This window comes from Prionailurus viverrinus, chromosome D4 (genome assembly GCF_022837055.1).
Source record: "Prionailurus viverrinus isolate Anna chromosome D4, UM_Priviv_1.0, whole genome shotgun sequence".
In the NCBI taxonomy this organism is placed as follows: Eukaryota; Metazoa; Chordata; class Mammalia; order Carnivora; family Felidae; genus Prionailurus; species Prionailurus viverrinus.
In genome coordinates, this window is record NC_062573.1 from 27,972,535 (window position 1) to 27,988,651 (window position 16,117).

A 16,117-nucleotide genomic window follows, 5' to 3' on the forward strand; every position below is an offset into this window, starting at 1 on the left:
GCTGTTGGTGAAAAGTGATATCTTAGTAGTGTTTACATTCTCATTATTCATCCTCAGTGAGGTCAAGCATCTTTTATACTCACTGGACATATGAACTGCTTCTCTTTTGCATTGCATGTGTTTGTCCTTTGCCTCTTTTTAGAAATGTAACCTCTACCATGGGGGAGGTTAGGTCTTTTTCTGGCCTATAGCCTGTTAGGAACATTTGTCCAGTTGTGGTTTTTCTTTCAAGTTTTTGACATTTTTCTTCGTTTTTATTTTGGCCATGGAGGAGTGCCAGCCATCGCCTTCACAGCTTCTGGCTCTCATCTCCTACTTAGGGAAGCTGTCCCTACTCCAAGATTATGAAAATATTTACTATTAGGGTTATTTTTTTACATATAATTTTTGACCCATTTGGGATTTACTTTTTTAATTAAAAAAACAACAACACCTTACTGTTAACGAAAACCAAAAACCATCAGTCCTCTCGGTAGAGAATCTGGTTTCATTCCAGTGAGCTGGGGAAAAGCAGATGCCCTGGGCCCGTCTGCCTCCACCTCACCCCCACCCCTGGGGCTCAGGCACAAGGTCCACGGCACCACTTACTGGCAACCCGGACATCGTCGATGGTGACCACTTCATCCAACTGCAGCAGGAACTTCTCGGTGAAGGTGGCCAGGCTGGCTATGAAAAACCGGCCGTACTTCCTGGTGAATTCCTGCAGGGAACATGGGGAGTCTGCTGCTGCAGGGAGAGGGGTCTGCCCCCAAGGCCAGCTGAGGGAGGTCTTGGGGAGCTGGCAGGTGAGATGAGACCAAAGCCATGAGTCAACTATGTCCGAGTTAAGTGGCATCTGGTCCTCAGCCAAGAGGCCTCTCCCAAGAGCTGACTGGGCTCAAAGATAGGAAATGGTTTAGAACTGGTCAAGCTGGGCGCCTGCGTGGCTCAGTCAGTTAAACATCTGACTTCGGCTCTGGTCATGATCTCACAGTTTGTGAGTTCAAGCCCCGCATCGGGCTCTGGGCTGACAGCACAGAGGCTAGAGCCTGCTTCGGATTCTGTGTCTCCCTCTTTCTCTGCCCCTCCCCCACTTGCTTTCTCTCTCTCTCTCTCTCTCTCTCTCTCAAAAATAAATAAACATTAAAAAAAAAGAGGTGGCCAAGGAACACCCAGAGGTTATTCACTAAACACAAAATACATAGATGTGGGTCTTGAAAAAAGTTCTCATTAGTAATTTTGTAATTAATTCATTTAGAAATCAAAAGATGCAAGTTAAGCCAGCCAGTAATGACCAGCCAGCTCTATGAAACCTGCTGGCTTTCATGCCCCCTTTGGCCAGGGTACCATCTAGGGGCCATGCTCAGTGCTGTTGCTGGACTGTCAGTTGGGGGAGTCTCTCTGGGGGCAGTACAGCCCTCAGCACCCAGGCCCGGCAGCCAATGGCACTACTGACCTCAAGCTTCTCCCTGGTTGCCATAATCACAGTGTCTAAATCGTTCTGCCTTTTCTCTTCCACTTGACACAGAGACTCCATTTCTTGGATATGTGCGGGATGTCCGAGATTTTGATGGAGCTTCTGGGCATTTTCATCCTTTAATCAAACAATCCAGAAATCAGTGGGGATTTTGACCTGGTCTCTAGGTCAGGGCCAGAATGTCACAGGCCCATGCCCTCTGCTAAATGGCCATAGTCAGACTTGTGTGCTCTGACCCAGGTGCGGGAAAGGCCATGGATGGACAGAGGAAGGCAGAGAAGGCAAGATGGGGGCATGACTGGAGCTGACTCTGAGGGCTGGGGAGTGGGAGAGCTGAGCAGCAGCCCCAGTATAACCAGAGCCTTAAGTCCAATAAAATCAATGGCATCCATGTCTCTGCTCCAAGAACCAGGTAGACCTTTGCTGCTCATGTCAATGACCACACTCCCACAGAATCAGCAGACTCACTCATTAAATCCAAAAAAGGAGTTTATTGAACACCTTCTATGAAGAAGGCATTTCTCTAATGCCCTGTGTCCCTTAGTCCCCATGCAACAATGCCAGCCTGGCCAGTTCTGCCTATGCCTTGCCCCCATTTCTGAGCTCCCAGGGGCCCTTGGTCCCAGAGAAGGAAGACTAGTCCTGGGGCTCCCACCTTCCTTATCTCCAGCTTCTCCTGATAATCCCAGAACTGTCCCCGGATCTCTTTGGCAGATGCACAGAATCTTTTCCAGTGGTGTTCTTTGAAGTTCTCCATCACCAGCCAGCAGACCTGGGGCAGCAGCTCCTCAAATCTCCTCATCTGGGCCCGTAATTCTACAGGAGTTGGGAGGTGGGGGACCAGGCGAGGGAACAGAGCAGAGCCAAGCTGCTGAAGTGATCTCTCCCACAAAGCCCCAAAGCAATTTCCCAAAGAGAAGGACTTGGTCTACAATGTGGTCATAGCTATCTCATTAGGAGGGATCCTGTGGTCAGAGCAGTACAGAAAATATTGGATTAAGCAAATTCAAAGGACTTCTCTTCAATACTCTACAGGACTTCCCAGCTTATGAAAAGTGCATGGAGCCTTCAGGAGTCTGTTTTATCCATTATCTCCTCAAGATTGCCTCGACCCTGGTCCCCTTCTGTCCCTGGGGACCCCTAAGTAGCTCTAGGTTACACCTACCTTCTCATCCATATCCCTTTACCTCTCCCAGACTATCATCTCTTTGTTTCTCTGCATTGTGTTTTGGAAATTTTCTCTGATAGTAGAAGCCATTCACAATTTCAAATTTTCAACTATTTATTTTTCCAATATAGAAGTTCTATGTGGTTCTCTTTCCTATCTATTTGGTCATTTTCATAGTCTCTCACTCCTTCCTCATGTTTCCAGTATCCTTTTTAATTTAACTGTAATAAATACGTTATTTTATATTCTGTGTCTAACAGGTTCAGTATCTGAAGTCTTTACTGATCTCCTTCTGCTGCCTCATGCTTTAGGGGCCTTTTCCCTGTGTGTGTGTGTGTGTGTGTTGTTTGTTTGTTTGTTTACTGTGAGCTCTTATTCTGGGAATTTGACTTGTGAGAATCCTTAGAGGCATGAATTGAAGGTGGGTTTCTTTTCTAGAAAGGATTTATGGTGTCTACCAGATAAGCATCTGGGCACCACTAATTCAAGACCATTTTAAGCTAAATTGTCGGTTGGAGGTCTTTTGGATGATCTATAAAAACAAAGTTAACTTCAGGCACCAAGGCCATTTTATAGTTACAGATTCTTATTAGAGTTTCCCTTCTGCTTTACCCAGTACCAAGGTTTTTTAATAAGACAGTTTCCTTCTAGTTGCTGCTGCTGGTGGTGCTGAAGGACAGGGGAGGGGGACTTGGTTTCTGTCTCATTCACCCCACTTTGCAGCTAGAGCCCTGAGGGGGTGGTCCCAGTTTTCTGTGGCTTGTGTCCTTCCAGGCTTTGCACCATGGGTGGTCTGGGGCTTTGTCTTCTGCTCCCAAAGCCCCGGAGGCCATGAAAACAAAGGCTCAAGCTCACCTGGGAGTCAGCAATATCCTTACGGCAATGTGTTACTGTTCAATTTCTTTCTTGGAGTTCCTATTTTCACCCAATGTGGGACCCTTGTGTATTTCTTACTTTATGGGTAGCTCATCAATTAAAAGAGCTCATCCCCAAAATGGTATATCCAATACTTGTAAATGTTTTCAGTAGGAAAGGTGGTCAGGATACTGGACTCCCAAATTTCAGAATATGGAAGTCTCCATTTAATGGGAACTGTGACTCTTCCAGAGAGGGACATAATCTTTGGCATTTCCCAAACCCATACGTTTGACCACAGAACCTTTCTTTTGAGGAAGGTCACATAGGATAGGATCCCAGACTTCACATGGGGACATTCTGAGCTAGAGAAACAAAATGCTCCAGTAGTTTCAATGCCAGTCATTCTATAGCCACAGTAGTGAGAGCCACCACTGGTTATTTCCTCTGTATATGGCAAGTCTGTGTAGTGGGCTTAATCCTCAAAAAACTTGCACAGTGAGTGTTGTCTTTATCTCCAGTTTACAGACAAGGAAACTGAGGCCCACAGAGGTGAGGTGACTTGGTCAAGGTCATAAGGCAGAGAGAAGGCAGTGCTGGGCCTTGAAACTAGGTCTAGCTCTCCTCCAATCATCTCCCTCTTCTATCCAACACAGCAGGAATAATTAGGACTTACAACCGCATAAAACATGCGTGGCTATGGACAAAGATGCAGAGGAATATGGAGAAATGGGCAAAGGTGGGCGCTGGGCGTGTTTTCACAGCCTCTTTAATGTCATTACAATAAATGTAAATGGCAAGATGTATTCTACCTGCCTGTTTTCACGTCCCTATTCTCCAGGAGGCTGTGTCTATCGGGGTCATCAGAGCCCAGAATGGGCCAGGCATACAGTTGATACTTAACAAATACCTGTGGAAAGTTTTCTTCAAACGTTCAAATACAGAGTTACCACATGACCCAGCAATTCCACTCCTAGCTATACATCTAAGAGAAAGGAAAACGTATGTCCACACAAAACGTGTATGTGAATGTTTATAACAGCAGTATTCACAGTAGCCAAAGGTGGAAACAGACAAATGTCTACTGATGCAGGGTAAACAAAACATGGCATATGCACACAATGGAATAAGAGTGAGTCATGAAAAGGAATGAAATACTGACACATGCTACAACATGGATGAACCTTGAAAATGTTATGCAGAATGAAAGAAACCAGTCACAAAGGAGCACACAGTGATTCCGTGCATATGCAAGCTCAGAATAGGAAATCTACAGAGGCAGAAAGTAGTTGAGTGGTTGCTTAGGGCTGGGGCAGTGATGGAGGGACAGGGAAGTAGTGATTGTTGCCCAACTCTGAGAATATACTAAAATCCACTGAATTGGAGATTTTACACGGGCAAATTGTGTGGTATGTGACTATCTCAATAAAGCTGTCAAAATTACCTGTGCAATGAACAAAACATTTTTAGTGATACAAATCACCAGATTTCTCAAGAAAAGTGATTTTTTTTTCAGCGTTGTTGTGCCTCCCAGTTAAATCTGATCAATGTTTTTACCTAATCCCAAGATGGCAGCTTTTCACAGGGAGGCTCCTGTGCCTCCCTCAGTGACCTCCGAGTCAGGAGGGCACCCCCCAGGCTGTGAGGCCCAGGCTCTGCTCAATTGGTGGCATGTGTCACACCCTCGACCTGCCTGCCCGCCTGCCGCCCAGACCCACCTATGAGGCAGGAGTTATGGTACTCGTCTGTCTGGACATGGTATTCCAGGATCCTCTTGCAGGTATTCTCTGCACACTGGTCAAAGTTTTCGTACATGCAGTCAGGCCTGGTGACTGAGTGCTTCTCTTTGCGGTAAAACTCCTGCAAAAGAGGTCGATGCTGTCTGGGCAAGGATGCTCACCATGGGGCTCTGGCCCATGCTCCTGCATCCTCCACCCCACTCTCCACACCTCCTAGCCCATTCTCCTGATGTCACTCTTCCTACCCAACTGCCCTTTTTACCACTGCCAATATCCCAGTACTCAAGGCATAAGTGACTAAATGGCAAAACTCTTTTTTTGTCCTTCAAGACCCAAATGGAATCTCATTCCAACGACCAGGTTGAGAGCGTTCTATGAAGTGCCAAACTAGGTACTAGGCCAAAGGCCACAAATATGGATGACTCACAGACCCTATTCTGAAGGATTTGCAGCCTAGTTCCTGTCCTAGTCCGACAGGAACGCACACAGACACCCCTGTGTGGGGTGTGCTGGAACTGTGCACTCGGTAGCTCCAGCAGCCCCATCCATCTCCCTGTGGTGCCGCCATGTCTGTTGCCCTATGCGGGGTGCTGGCCTCCCAGGGACAGAGACTGGGCTTGTTCCTCTTAGCCCACCCAGTATCTGACATGTAGTAAGTGTCTGAGAAATGTTTGGTGGCTCAGTAAATGGATAAATGAATGAATGAGGTTTAATTTTTAGGATGAAGAAAACATCACATGAGGTGACAGAAGCTAGGTAGCTGTGGTTGTGGGTCCCTTTCTCTCAATTTCACCCACAAAGCCATTATCAGCAAAATCTAAGAGGCAGAGGTGGCTGGGGACATATGGCCAGCAGCCAGTCCAGGGGCACGCAGAGGCCTCTGGGCAACAGCCCTCACCTCCACAACATTCAGCAGATGCTCATTGCTCTCCCAGAGGAGGGTCAGGATGATCCCTTTAAAATCCCTGAAAGACACAAAAGACAGATCCCTGAGGGGTCTTGTCTAATCACACCAAATGGTGTGGACAAAACCAAATGGACAGAACATTCTGAGTGCTCAGCAGCCCAGCCAGGATTGGACAGTTCATGTGATTCCCAGGTGTGTTCTCACCTAATATTTCTATTTGTCTAGTTTAATGGCTCTTTTATGTGATAAGCTGGGTTTGGCCCCTTCCAAGAGTCTATTCTCTTTTGGCCTCATCACTCATTGTAGCTACTTGCTCCTGCCCTGGGACCTTTGCACACACTGATTCCTCCCCAGAGAACATGGTTAACTTTCTTCTTGGTCACATTTGCTCCTGCTCTTCCTCAGATCCTAACCTGGTGGCAATTCCTGACCATCCTGGTCCAATGCTCTCAGAGTGGTCCTCAGCTCTACAACACTCCCCACAGAGGGATTTGGGATTGATTTTTGTGACCGGCTGATTAAACTCTATCTCTTCTAGAAGATGGTAAATTCCATCTAGACAGACCGCATGTGTCTGTTTTGCTCACCATGGGACCCCCAGTCCCGCTACAGAGTCTGAACTTATTTGTACCTCAGTATTGGTTGAAAGAAGAAAGAACAATTTCTTATAAATATTAATCAAACAAGCAGGACTTCCTGTAGGACCAAACATCCGCCTTCCGGTACGTCTGCCATTTAGGCTGACTCTGCACACACTGGGGCTTTATTAAACAAAGTTTCCCAGTACCAGTGGATATTCCTGGCCAGTTAAGTCAATTATCTCAATAGTAAAAGCGAAATAAGGGAAGGGATAGATGTATTAGAACTTAATTTAACTTAGAACCTTAAGATGTAGGACACTTAATTTTTCACAATTTTTGTTAAGTGATGCAATTTCTAAAACATATGTATATAGGCCACTCACTGTTTCATTTTCAAATTCACTCATCATAACTAAAGAAAATTAGAAATATACTGAAAAGCAAAGGAGAAAATGAATGCCAACATTTTATTGTATTTCCTTCTGGCTGCTTTTAAAGTCAGTTTGGAATTAGGTTCATGTGTATTTTACATTCTGTTCACTTGTTAAGTGTTCCCCCACATTAAGATATCTTTTTAAATGGCTGTGTAACACCATCTAGTATGTAAGCACCATGGTTTGCAATCCTCCATTTTTGGACTGCTAGGTTTTCTGATTTTTTTTAATCTTTCTTTTTTTAAAATTTATTTATTTAAATTCAAGTTAGTTAACATACAGTGTAGTATTGGTTTCAGGAGTAGAACCCAGTGATTCATCACTTACATGTAACACCCAGTGCTCACCCCAAGTGCCCTCCTTAATGCCCATCCCCCATTTAGCCCATCCCCTACCATCTGTATTGAAGAGTCTCTTATGATTTGCTTCCCTGTTTTTATCTTATTTTTCCTTCCCTTCCCCTATGTCCATCTGTTTTTTAAATTCCACATATAAGTGAAATCATATATTTTGACTGACTTATTTCGCTTAACATAATACATTCTAGTTCCATCCAGGTCATTGCAAATGGCAAATTTTCATTCTTTTTGATTGCCGAGTAATATTCCTGTGGGGTGTGTGTGTGTGTGTGTGTGTGTACCACCTCTTTATGCATTCATCAGTCGATGCACATTTGGGCTTTTTCCATAATCTGGCTACTGTTGATAGTGCTGCTATAAATATTGGGGCGCATGTGCCCCTTGAAATCAGCATTTTTTAAAGTTTATTTATTTTGAGAGAGAGAGAGCACAAGTGGGGTAGAGGTGGAGATGAGAGAGAGTTCCAAGCAGGCTGTCAGTGTAGAGCCTGACGCAGGGCTCAAACTCACAAACCATGAGATCATGACCTGAGCCAAGATCAAGAGACAGATGCCCAACCAGCTGAGCCACCCACGCACACCCCAAAATCAGCATTTTGTATCCTTTGGATAAATACCTAACAGTGCAATTGCTGGTAAGATACTTCTGTTTTTGTTTTTGTTTTTGTTTTTGGGAGGAACCTCCATACTGTTCTCCAGAGTAGCTGCACCAGTTTGCTTTCCCACCAACAGTGTAAAAGAGTTCCCCTTTCTCTGCATCCCTTCCAGTATCTGTTGTTTCATGAGTTGTTAATTTTAGCCATTCTGACAGGTGTGAGGTGGTATCTCATTGTGATTTTGATTTGTATTTCTCCAATGATGAATGATGTTGAGCATCTTTTCATGTGACTGTTAGCCATCTGGATGTCTTCTTTGGAGGTGTCTATTCATGTCTTCTGCCCTTTTCTTCACTGGATTATTTGCTTTATTGGGTGTTGAGTTTGATAAGTTCTTTATAGATTTTTGATACTAACCCTTTATCTGATATGTCATTTGCAAAAATCTTCTCCTATTCTGTCGGTTGCCATTTAGTTTTGTTGATTGTTTCTTTCGCTGTGCAGAAGCTTTTTATCTTATTTTTTAATGTTTACTTTTGAGAATGAGAGACAGACAGAGTGTGAGCAGGGGAGGGGCAGAGAGAGAGGGAGACACAGAATCTGAAGCAGGCTCCGGGCTCTGAGCAGTCAGCACAGAACCCGACACGGAGCTCGAACTCATGAACCATGAGATCATGACCTGAGCCAAAGTCTGTAGGTTAACCAACTGAGACACCCAGGTGCCCCCAGAAGCTCTTTATCTTGATGATGTCCCAATAGTTAATTTTTGCTTTTATTTCCCTTGTCTACTTTTTGACTAGGCCTCATCCTTGGACACCGCCTTTGGCTTGCTATGTCCTATGTTAGTAAGAATACTACTAAGTCAGGGGCACCTGGGTGGCTCAGTTGGTTAAACATTGGACTATTGATTTCGGCTCAGGTCATTATCTCACTGTTCATGAGATCGAGCCCCATGTTGGGCTATGCACTGACAGCATGGAGCCTGCCTGAGATTCTCAATCTCTCTCTCAAAATAAATAAATAAAGATTTTTAAAAAATAAATAATTAAATAATTAAAAATACTGTTAAATCAGTTCAGATACTACCCACCCACCCCCATCCAATATCTGAGCACCTCTGATTTCCAATAGCCATGGTCTGCCTGCAGCAAGAATCCTGCCAAGTAGGCAAGAATCCACTACCGTTGAATTTTCAATCTCCTGACCTCCTCGCTCTGCATTTTGGCTATAAATCTTCTCTTGTCCTTATTGTATTCTGAGTTGAGCCCCATCCCTCTTCCCTCTTGCAACAGTCTTGGCGCCTATTGCAATGGTCCCACATAAAGTATTCCTTACTGTTTTAACAAGTATCAGAATAATTTTTTCCTTAACACCTCCCACTGGCAGTGCCTGGGAGGGACCATCTGCACCCTCCCTTGATAAACTGGGAACTTCCTCTAAAATCTATTTACATATTGGTTAATGTTGGGCAAAATATGGAATGGATTTGTTCCCTTTTCATTTGTTTGCATTCTAGTGAGAATTAGTGTTTTGTCCACATGTTTGTTCCTAATTTTATTTCTTCCTCACGTGTGGTCTCTTCCAATTCTCCCCTTACCCTATTGTGTGCTGGAAATTTCTTTAGCAATTTTCTGGGGGAAGAGGATGGGGAGAGGAGCCAATTTTTCCTTTGTTGTCTTTATTTACCACTATTGTGTCTTGACTGGTTGTTATCTAACTTTTAATTGCATTTTATCTCAAAGGAGTTTAAAAATTTATTTGCCAAAATTTTCCATCTTTTTCCTTGTGATTTCATCTAGTGCTTCTTGGAGTGATGATCCTGCATTACTTAAGGACAGCCTGTAGATGACTTGCTGGCTTGTCTTCACAATTCCAAGAAGAGGACTCTCTTCTACCCACGTGCACAGGGAAGGTGAAGGCTTGGGGAGAAGTCACTTAGTCAGAGTCCCAAGGCGGGGGTAAAAACATCATCAGTCTGATTCCATTTTCTGAGCAATTCACCACTGTGTTATGCTAGGAAAGTCTCTCCCTTTCAGAGATTTCATAAGTGCTTGATTTTTTTTCTGTTTAGCCTGTGATCTTTTTTTCACCACTAAAATACTGTGGTGCATCCATACTGTGGCTAACTATTTAGCAATACAAAGGGATGAACTAGTGATACATGTGACCACTTAGGTGGATCTCAAGGGCATCATATTGAGTACAAAAAGCCACTCTGCAAATGTCATACACTGTATGAGACTGTTTATATGACCTTCTTGAAATGACAAAATAATAGGGATGGAAAATGATCAGTGGTTGCTCAGGGTTAGGGATGGAGAGGGAGAGGGCATGGGTACGGTTATAAAGGGGTGACAGGAGTGACATACAGTTGGTGGTGATGGAACAGTTCTGTTTCTTGATTGTGGTGATAGTTACATGAATATACACATGTGATAAAATGACAGAACTATAAAAAGTTGAGAGTCAAGATTTTGATGACGAGGAATGCCTTTTTGTGAATGGGACAAGGGAGCATCTAGCTGCTGACTTGGACCCAACTTCTAGGTCCTGAAGTCACTCTTCTTTTCTTTATTTTTTAATGTTTATTTATTTCTTATAGAGAGAGCTGGGAGAATGACAGAGAGAGAGGGAGACAGAGGATCCGAAGCAGGCTCTCTGCTGTCAGTTCAAAACTTGACATGGGGCTTGAACCCACGAGCCATGAGATCATGACCTGAGTCAAAGTCAGACACTTAACCAACTAAGCCACCCAGGTGCCCTGAAAACCACCCTTCTTTGCAAACTTCACAAACCCCAGAGATAAGACCAGTGGGCAAAAAGGCTGATGGTGAGTTCCCTGATTAAGGGGGAGAGGGTATCTCTGAGTCTCTTTGATTGCTTTCAATTTTCTGAAGTTGCTTATTTGCTTGAAATGTAGCCATTAAGTGGAACAGAGTTTGTTTTAATAAATGAAATTAAAATAAAGGGAAAGAGGAATGAGGGAGGTGAGGCATTAAAAAATTGAAGAAAAAAACCCACAAACAAATCCCAGACTTGAAAGAGGTGTGCTTCCCGCTACCCCAAAAAGCTTAACTTAGAAAATGTGAAATTTTGGTGAAAATGTCTCTCAACAAATTTAGGTGAAATGGGATGAGACAAACTGACCTTGACCCTCATCTTTCCCCTTGCAAATCTCTCCTGCTCTGCCCCCACTTCTTATTTTCCCCTCAGCTGTGTCAGATTTAGCCACCCCCTTCACAGAGACAACAAGTTAAAATGGACTTAAAGGAAAAGGTGCCACTTACTCAGCTGGTGGCGGTGGCTTCTCCCCGAGCACCTGGTACTTTCTGTCCATTCGGTTGGGCTTGGAGTACCGTGTGATGCTGTGGGACAAAGGTGGATCAGTGTTCTGGAGGCTGGGGTAGACAGGCAGGTCTGTGGGAGCCCCACCTAACTTGCTGGAGGCCCTGCGTCTGCCTGTGGGACACCGTGACCCCCATGTCTGGGCCTGAATCCTTCAAGATACTTCCCTACTCCTCAAAGCTTTGGAGATGCTTATCGTGGGGGTCAAGTCCTTATTGCTAAAACTGATCCAAGGCCCCTGGGAAGGGGCAAGGGGCCAGAAATTCATATCCTTGCTTTCCTGTGGGGAGGACCCAAAGAAAAACAGGTTGAGGTGCTTTTCAAACAAAAATACAATGTGCCCAGTTAAACTTGAATTCCATATAAGAAGCGAATAATTTTTAGTGTAAGCATGTCCCATGCAACATCAGACAGCCCTAGCAACATGGACTTCATTTTGTAACCACTGAGAGACTGAATATACAGATGGGCAATAGCTGGACTATACAAAAATACAGAACTCTGACCCAAAACCTGCAGCAACGTGCCCAGGAAACCAATTCCTTGTCTATAATAAACAACTCGGGAAGCCACCCTGATAGAAGTCAGATCTGGAGGAAGCCATATTGTCATCTCTAGTGGCAATCCAGAATGCCAAACAATAACTCCTGTAACAATCATCTCCAAATGGCCGGGACTTGATTACTAACTGACAGCTTCCCTGAATTTTGTCCCTGCTTCCAACTTAGAACCAATCAGGGAAAGTCAAGTACACAGCCCTAAATAACCACATAGAATGCCCTGCTGCTAGTTGGCCTGCCTCCAGCTTCCCCACATCAACAGCCTCCAATAAAGGCACATTTAAAGCCTTCCTTTTCTCCACTATACAGTTTTTTCACTCTTGTCTGTCTTTGAGTCTCTGCTAAAACATAAGTAATGATGGCTGACTCCCTTGCTGTACCAAGCTCCGAATAAATAGCCTTTGCTTTTCTCATTTGGTTGGTCTTAGGTTTATTTCCATGTTGCAGATGGCATTCATGTTCATGGACCTTTTGGAGGTATGCAAAGCAGGAATTGCCTCACCGCTACTTCCTCAAAACCAGGAATCAAACCATATAAATGAGGGCTCACAGAGGACCCAAAAGTCAGTTCAGCCACTGGCTCTGTTACTTGCCTTCTGTTGAATCAGTGTCAGGGGCCAGTGGGGCCCACATTCACTGAGTAATGAGTCTAATGACCCCTACAGGGGCATAATGGGCAGAGTGCCTGACCAGGATGCAGAGGCCCAGGATTTCTCCTGGAGAGAAAGCCATCTCCAATGTCCCTCTTTTTGACTGGGAAGAATGGGTATGGGAGGAGGGCTGGGATCTACCAGTTGTGACCATGGAAAACCACTGAATGCCCAGATGGGCTCTCAAGGTGGGAGGCCTGTGTGAGCTGCATCACTCAGCAGGAATGAGCACAGACCTGACTAACGCCAGCTTCAGAGCCAACCTCTCACTGGGTCCGTTGGGGTCTCAGAGCTGTGAGTACAGGTGGTACTTTCCGAGGACAGTCTGATAAATGGACAGGGTGGTCTCTGGCCTATGTCTAGGGGGACAGAGAGGGCATCTTGGAAGGGGAGATCCTCAGCAGCCCAGCAGACCTACCTCGTTGTTGAAGTGGCACTGGCATTGGACAGGGCCTTTCTCACGACATGTTCTCCCCGGTTCCGGTGTCGCTTCAAGCCTTTGGGTGATGAGCACCCAGGACAAGAACAGAGGACCCAAGGTGAGGATGGACCAGGTGGCAACACTGGCTTTCCCACCGCCAGTGCCCCAAGACCCACAGGCCTGTTTGTCTCTACCTGTCTGGAACCGATCTTTGTCGCACTGCTGGGTTGAGCATTTTGAGTTGGGAAGTCTGAAACCAAAGGAAAGGATATGAGCTTTTCCCCAGTGACCATGAGGACAGCTCAGGGCAGGCATTGGGTACCATCCCAGTTAGCACATAATACCATGTGAACGTGTCCTATTATGAGGCCCATTTTAGAGGAGGAAACTGAGGCCATGTACACCCCATGGCCACTCACTGCAGGATCTTCTTGACCACTTCCACAGCCGGGTCTTCAATCATGGACTTCCCCATGCGGCTGGGCTGGGCAAAGGACTCAGGGGTGACCAAGTCTACCTTGGCTTCCTCTTCAAGGACTTCTGAAGACACCAGGATGTCACTCTCCACCTCCATATCGATCACGATGTCATCCTGTAGGCCCAAGAGAAGGGCCTGAGTGTGTGGGCCCAGTCTACATGCTAGGGATGAAGGCAGCTGGGTTCATGTTCCAAAAGCACCTTGCCCAGGGGCTGCAGCAGGAGGCTAGCTGCCTGATTCTTTGAGTCTGTATTTTCCTTCTAAAAAATGGTAATGGTCATATCTCCTTTAGAGAGTCATTCATTCATTCATTTATATGTGCATGTGGCTTTCAAAAATATTTCCCAAGTACCTGCTTTCTGCAAGGCTCTGGCTGGGTCCTGGGACACAGGGTGGAGAGGTAACCTGTGATCTTTGTTTTTATAGGGCTTACAGTCTAGTCAGAGAGACAAACATTTAACATGCACTTCTACAAATAAATGTCTAGTCAAAATTGTGACCAATGCTATGAAGGAAAAGTTCCAAAGTCTTCCATGAGGCTGAGGGTCGTGGATTTACAAGGTCAGCCCATAGATGTGTCCAGGCAGTGTTCTTAAAATGGGTGAATGAATGAATGAATGTGTGGACAAGTGAGTGGCCAACATGCCCTACAAGTCAGACCTTAGAGAAAGGGTAGGAGTAGTGGCCTGCAATGAGGGCTTAGTTAGGCTATTCCCTATTTTATTTGAGTCTTGTCTCAGCAGTGGACTATAAGAGGGAAGGACCCTAGCTGGACTCCTGAGTTCTTTCTTGAAGGGCACAGGTGGTATGATGCTGGTGGTATGATGGAGGGTTAGTATTGGTGGCATGGTGGGAAGCGCCTCCCCATAGAAGGAAGGACTGGTTCAAAACATGGCAGTGAGAGCAGAACTTGAGGGATGTCCACTTATTCCCATATTGTTCTATGTCACACACTCCTGGAAGTTGGTTGAGTGTCTCTGGTGTTCAAAACCTGATGTGAGGGTCTGAGTGCAGGGTGGGGGTGACAGAAGCTCTGCCCTCTTGGGTACACAGTCTGGAGAGATAGCCCCTAAAAATGGAGACATCACTGTGGTCTGTGAGAGAAGGCCCAGTGGGAAGTGATGTCTTTTGGGTGGGAGTGGGGGTGAGAAATGAAGAGACCATGGAGGGCAGACCAAAGAGGCTGCTGTGAAGGCTCAGTTGAAGGATGTGGATTTCACCCTGAGTGATCAGGAGAGTGGCACAGTCAGACTGACCTTCTCCAACATTATGTCTGGCTGTAGTTCAGGGAGTGGATCATGAGGGAACGTGAGAGGAAAAGCGCAGCCATGTGGGCAGGAAGAGGTTGGTGGAGGTGGGGTGGGGAGAAGCCAGTGGTTGCTTATGCGTGTGGGTGGGAAGGAAAAGGCTGAAAGGCGAGGGTAGCCTGAGAGCTGGCAGCTGGTAGGTCTTGGTGAAGGTAAGGAGATGGTGCCAGGAGGTGAGGAATCTCCTAAGATGGCAGGGAAGTGGACTATTTGGGATTTGAATCCCAGATCTGACTGCACAGCCTATGGTCTTTCCAAGGCAACCTGGTAGGCCTGGTGTTCAGCAGGACCCTGGGAGCTGTCTCTTCCCTTAGGCTCTACTGAGCTCTGCAGGTCTCCTGAGAGCCCAGCCGTGACAGCTCACCCACCCTTCCCCACTTCCCATTCCCTTCCTCTACTGTCTGTTCCTTACAGTAAAGACGACTTGAGTCGTGTATACGATGTCCAGCCTGCAATTCAGGTACTGAATCCTCTGGCCCAGTTTTTCTTTCCAAGTCCGGACCAAGCCAAGGAGGTCATCCGTGGCCACCACCTAGGAGAAGAGAGCTGCAGGAAGCAAGCTGCAGGAGGGCCGCCTGCCTCCATCTGAACCACAGGCCTCTTGATTCGATGGAGGCCCCTCACTTGCAGGGAGGGCCCTAGGAGAGTGGGCGGTGTTGGCTGGCTCTCTCGGGCAACTGCAGTGGGGCAGCAAATCCTTCACTGACGGGGCATCAGGAGTTCTAGTCCTGGTTTTATGGGTTCATTCTGGGCAAATGATTTGAGTTAGCTCAACTTGGTCTCCCCATCTGTGTGGTGGGACACAGAATGTTCCTTGGAATCTCTTCTAGCTTTGACGCTCTTAGAAGGAAATGTTCGGCCCCAAATGGCCATGTTGTGTGTGAGTGAAATGACCACAGCCTTTCTGGAAAGTGATCTAACCATTTCCACAACAAGCTCAGATACACACCCCCTCAAGCAGCAATCCCACAGACCCTGCCCCCAGGTGTGCAGGAAAGAACGTGTAAGGACATTCACCTTTACGTGCACCCACACATCACTTGTCAGTCCTCACACTTGGTCCCCTGCATTGTTCACTGACCTATGTACATGACCCAGGCCAGGAGGTGCCTTGGCCTCTTCTGCTTCCTTCATTTCTAGTGCATTCTGAGTCCTAACCATTCCCCCGCTACTCAACTCTGGAATTGGAAGGTGTCCCTGGTGGTACCTTGTCCAGGCCACAATTCTCTGTGCTTCAGTTATGACACGCTGCCTCACTCCTC

The 16,117-nt window shown here is 46.0% G+C and overlaps 1 protein-coding gene across 3 annotated transcripts in view; it reads right to left on the reverse strand.

Annotated features, from left to right (window-relative positions):
• Positions 1-16,117, reverse strand: part of CCDC180 (coiled-coil domain containing 180) — a 61,681-nt gene that overhangs the window by 4,909 nt on the left and 40,655 nt on the right. Inside the window, exons 26-35 of one of the 3 annotated variants that reach the window (XM_047831422.1) lie at positions 15,268-15,387; positions 13,490-13,662; positions 13,265-13,320; positions 13,068-13,146; positions 11,382-11,459; positions 6,117-6,183; positions 5,198-5,339; positions 2,112-2,272; positions 1,436-1,573; positions 589-700 (exon numbers count right to left, since the gene is read on the reverse strand). In XM_047831422.1, the coding sequence (XP_047687378.1) occupies positions 589-700; positions 1,436-1,573; positions 2,112-2,272; positions 5,198-5,339; positions 6,117-6,183; positions 11,382-11,459; positions 13,068-13,146; positions 13,265-13,320; positions 13,490-13,662; positions 15,268-15,387 (1,126 nt within the window). Of the gene's footprint in view, positions 1-588; positions 701-1,435; positions 1,574-2,111; positions 2,273-5,197; positions 5,340-6,116; positions 6,184-11,381; positions 11,460-13,067; positions 13,147-13,264; positions 13,321-13,489; positions 13,663-15,267; positions 15,388-16,117 lie in introns of those variants that run through there. The other 2 variants (XM_047831424.1, XR_007146547.1) reach the window with 2 other exon arrangements.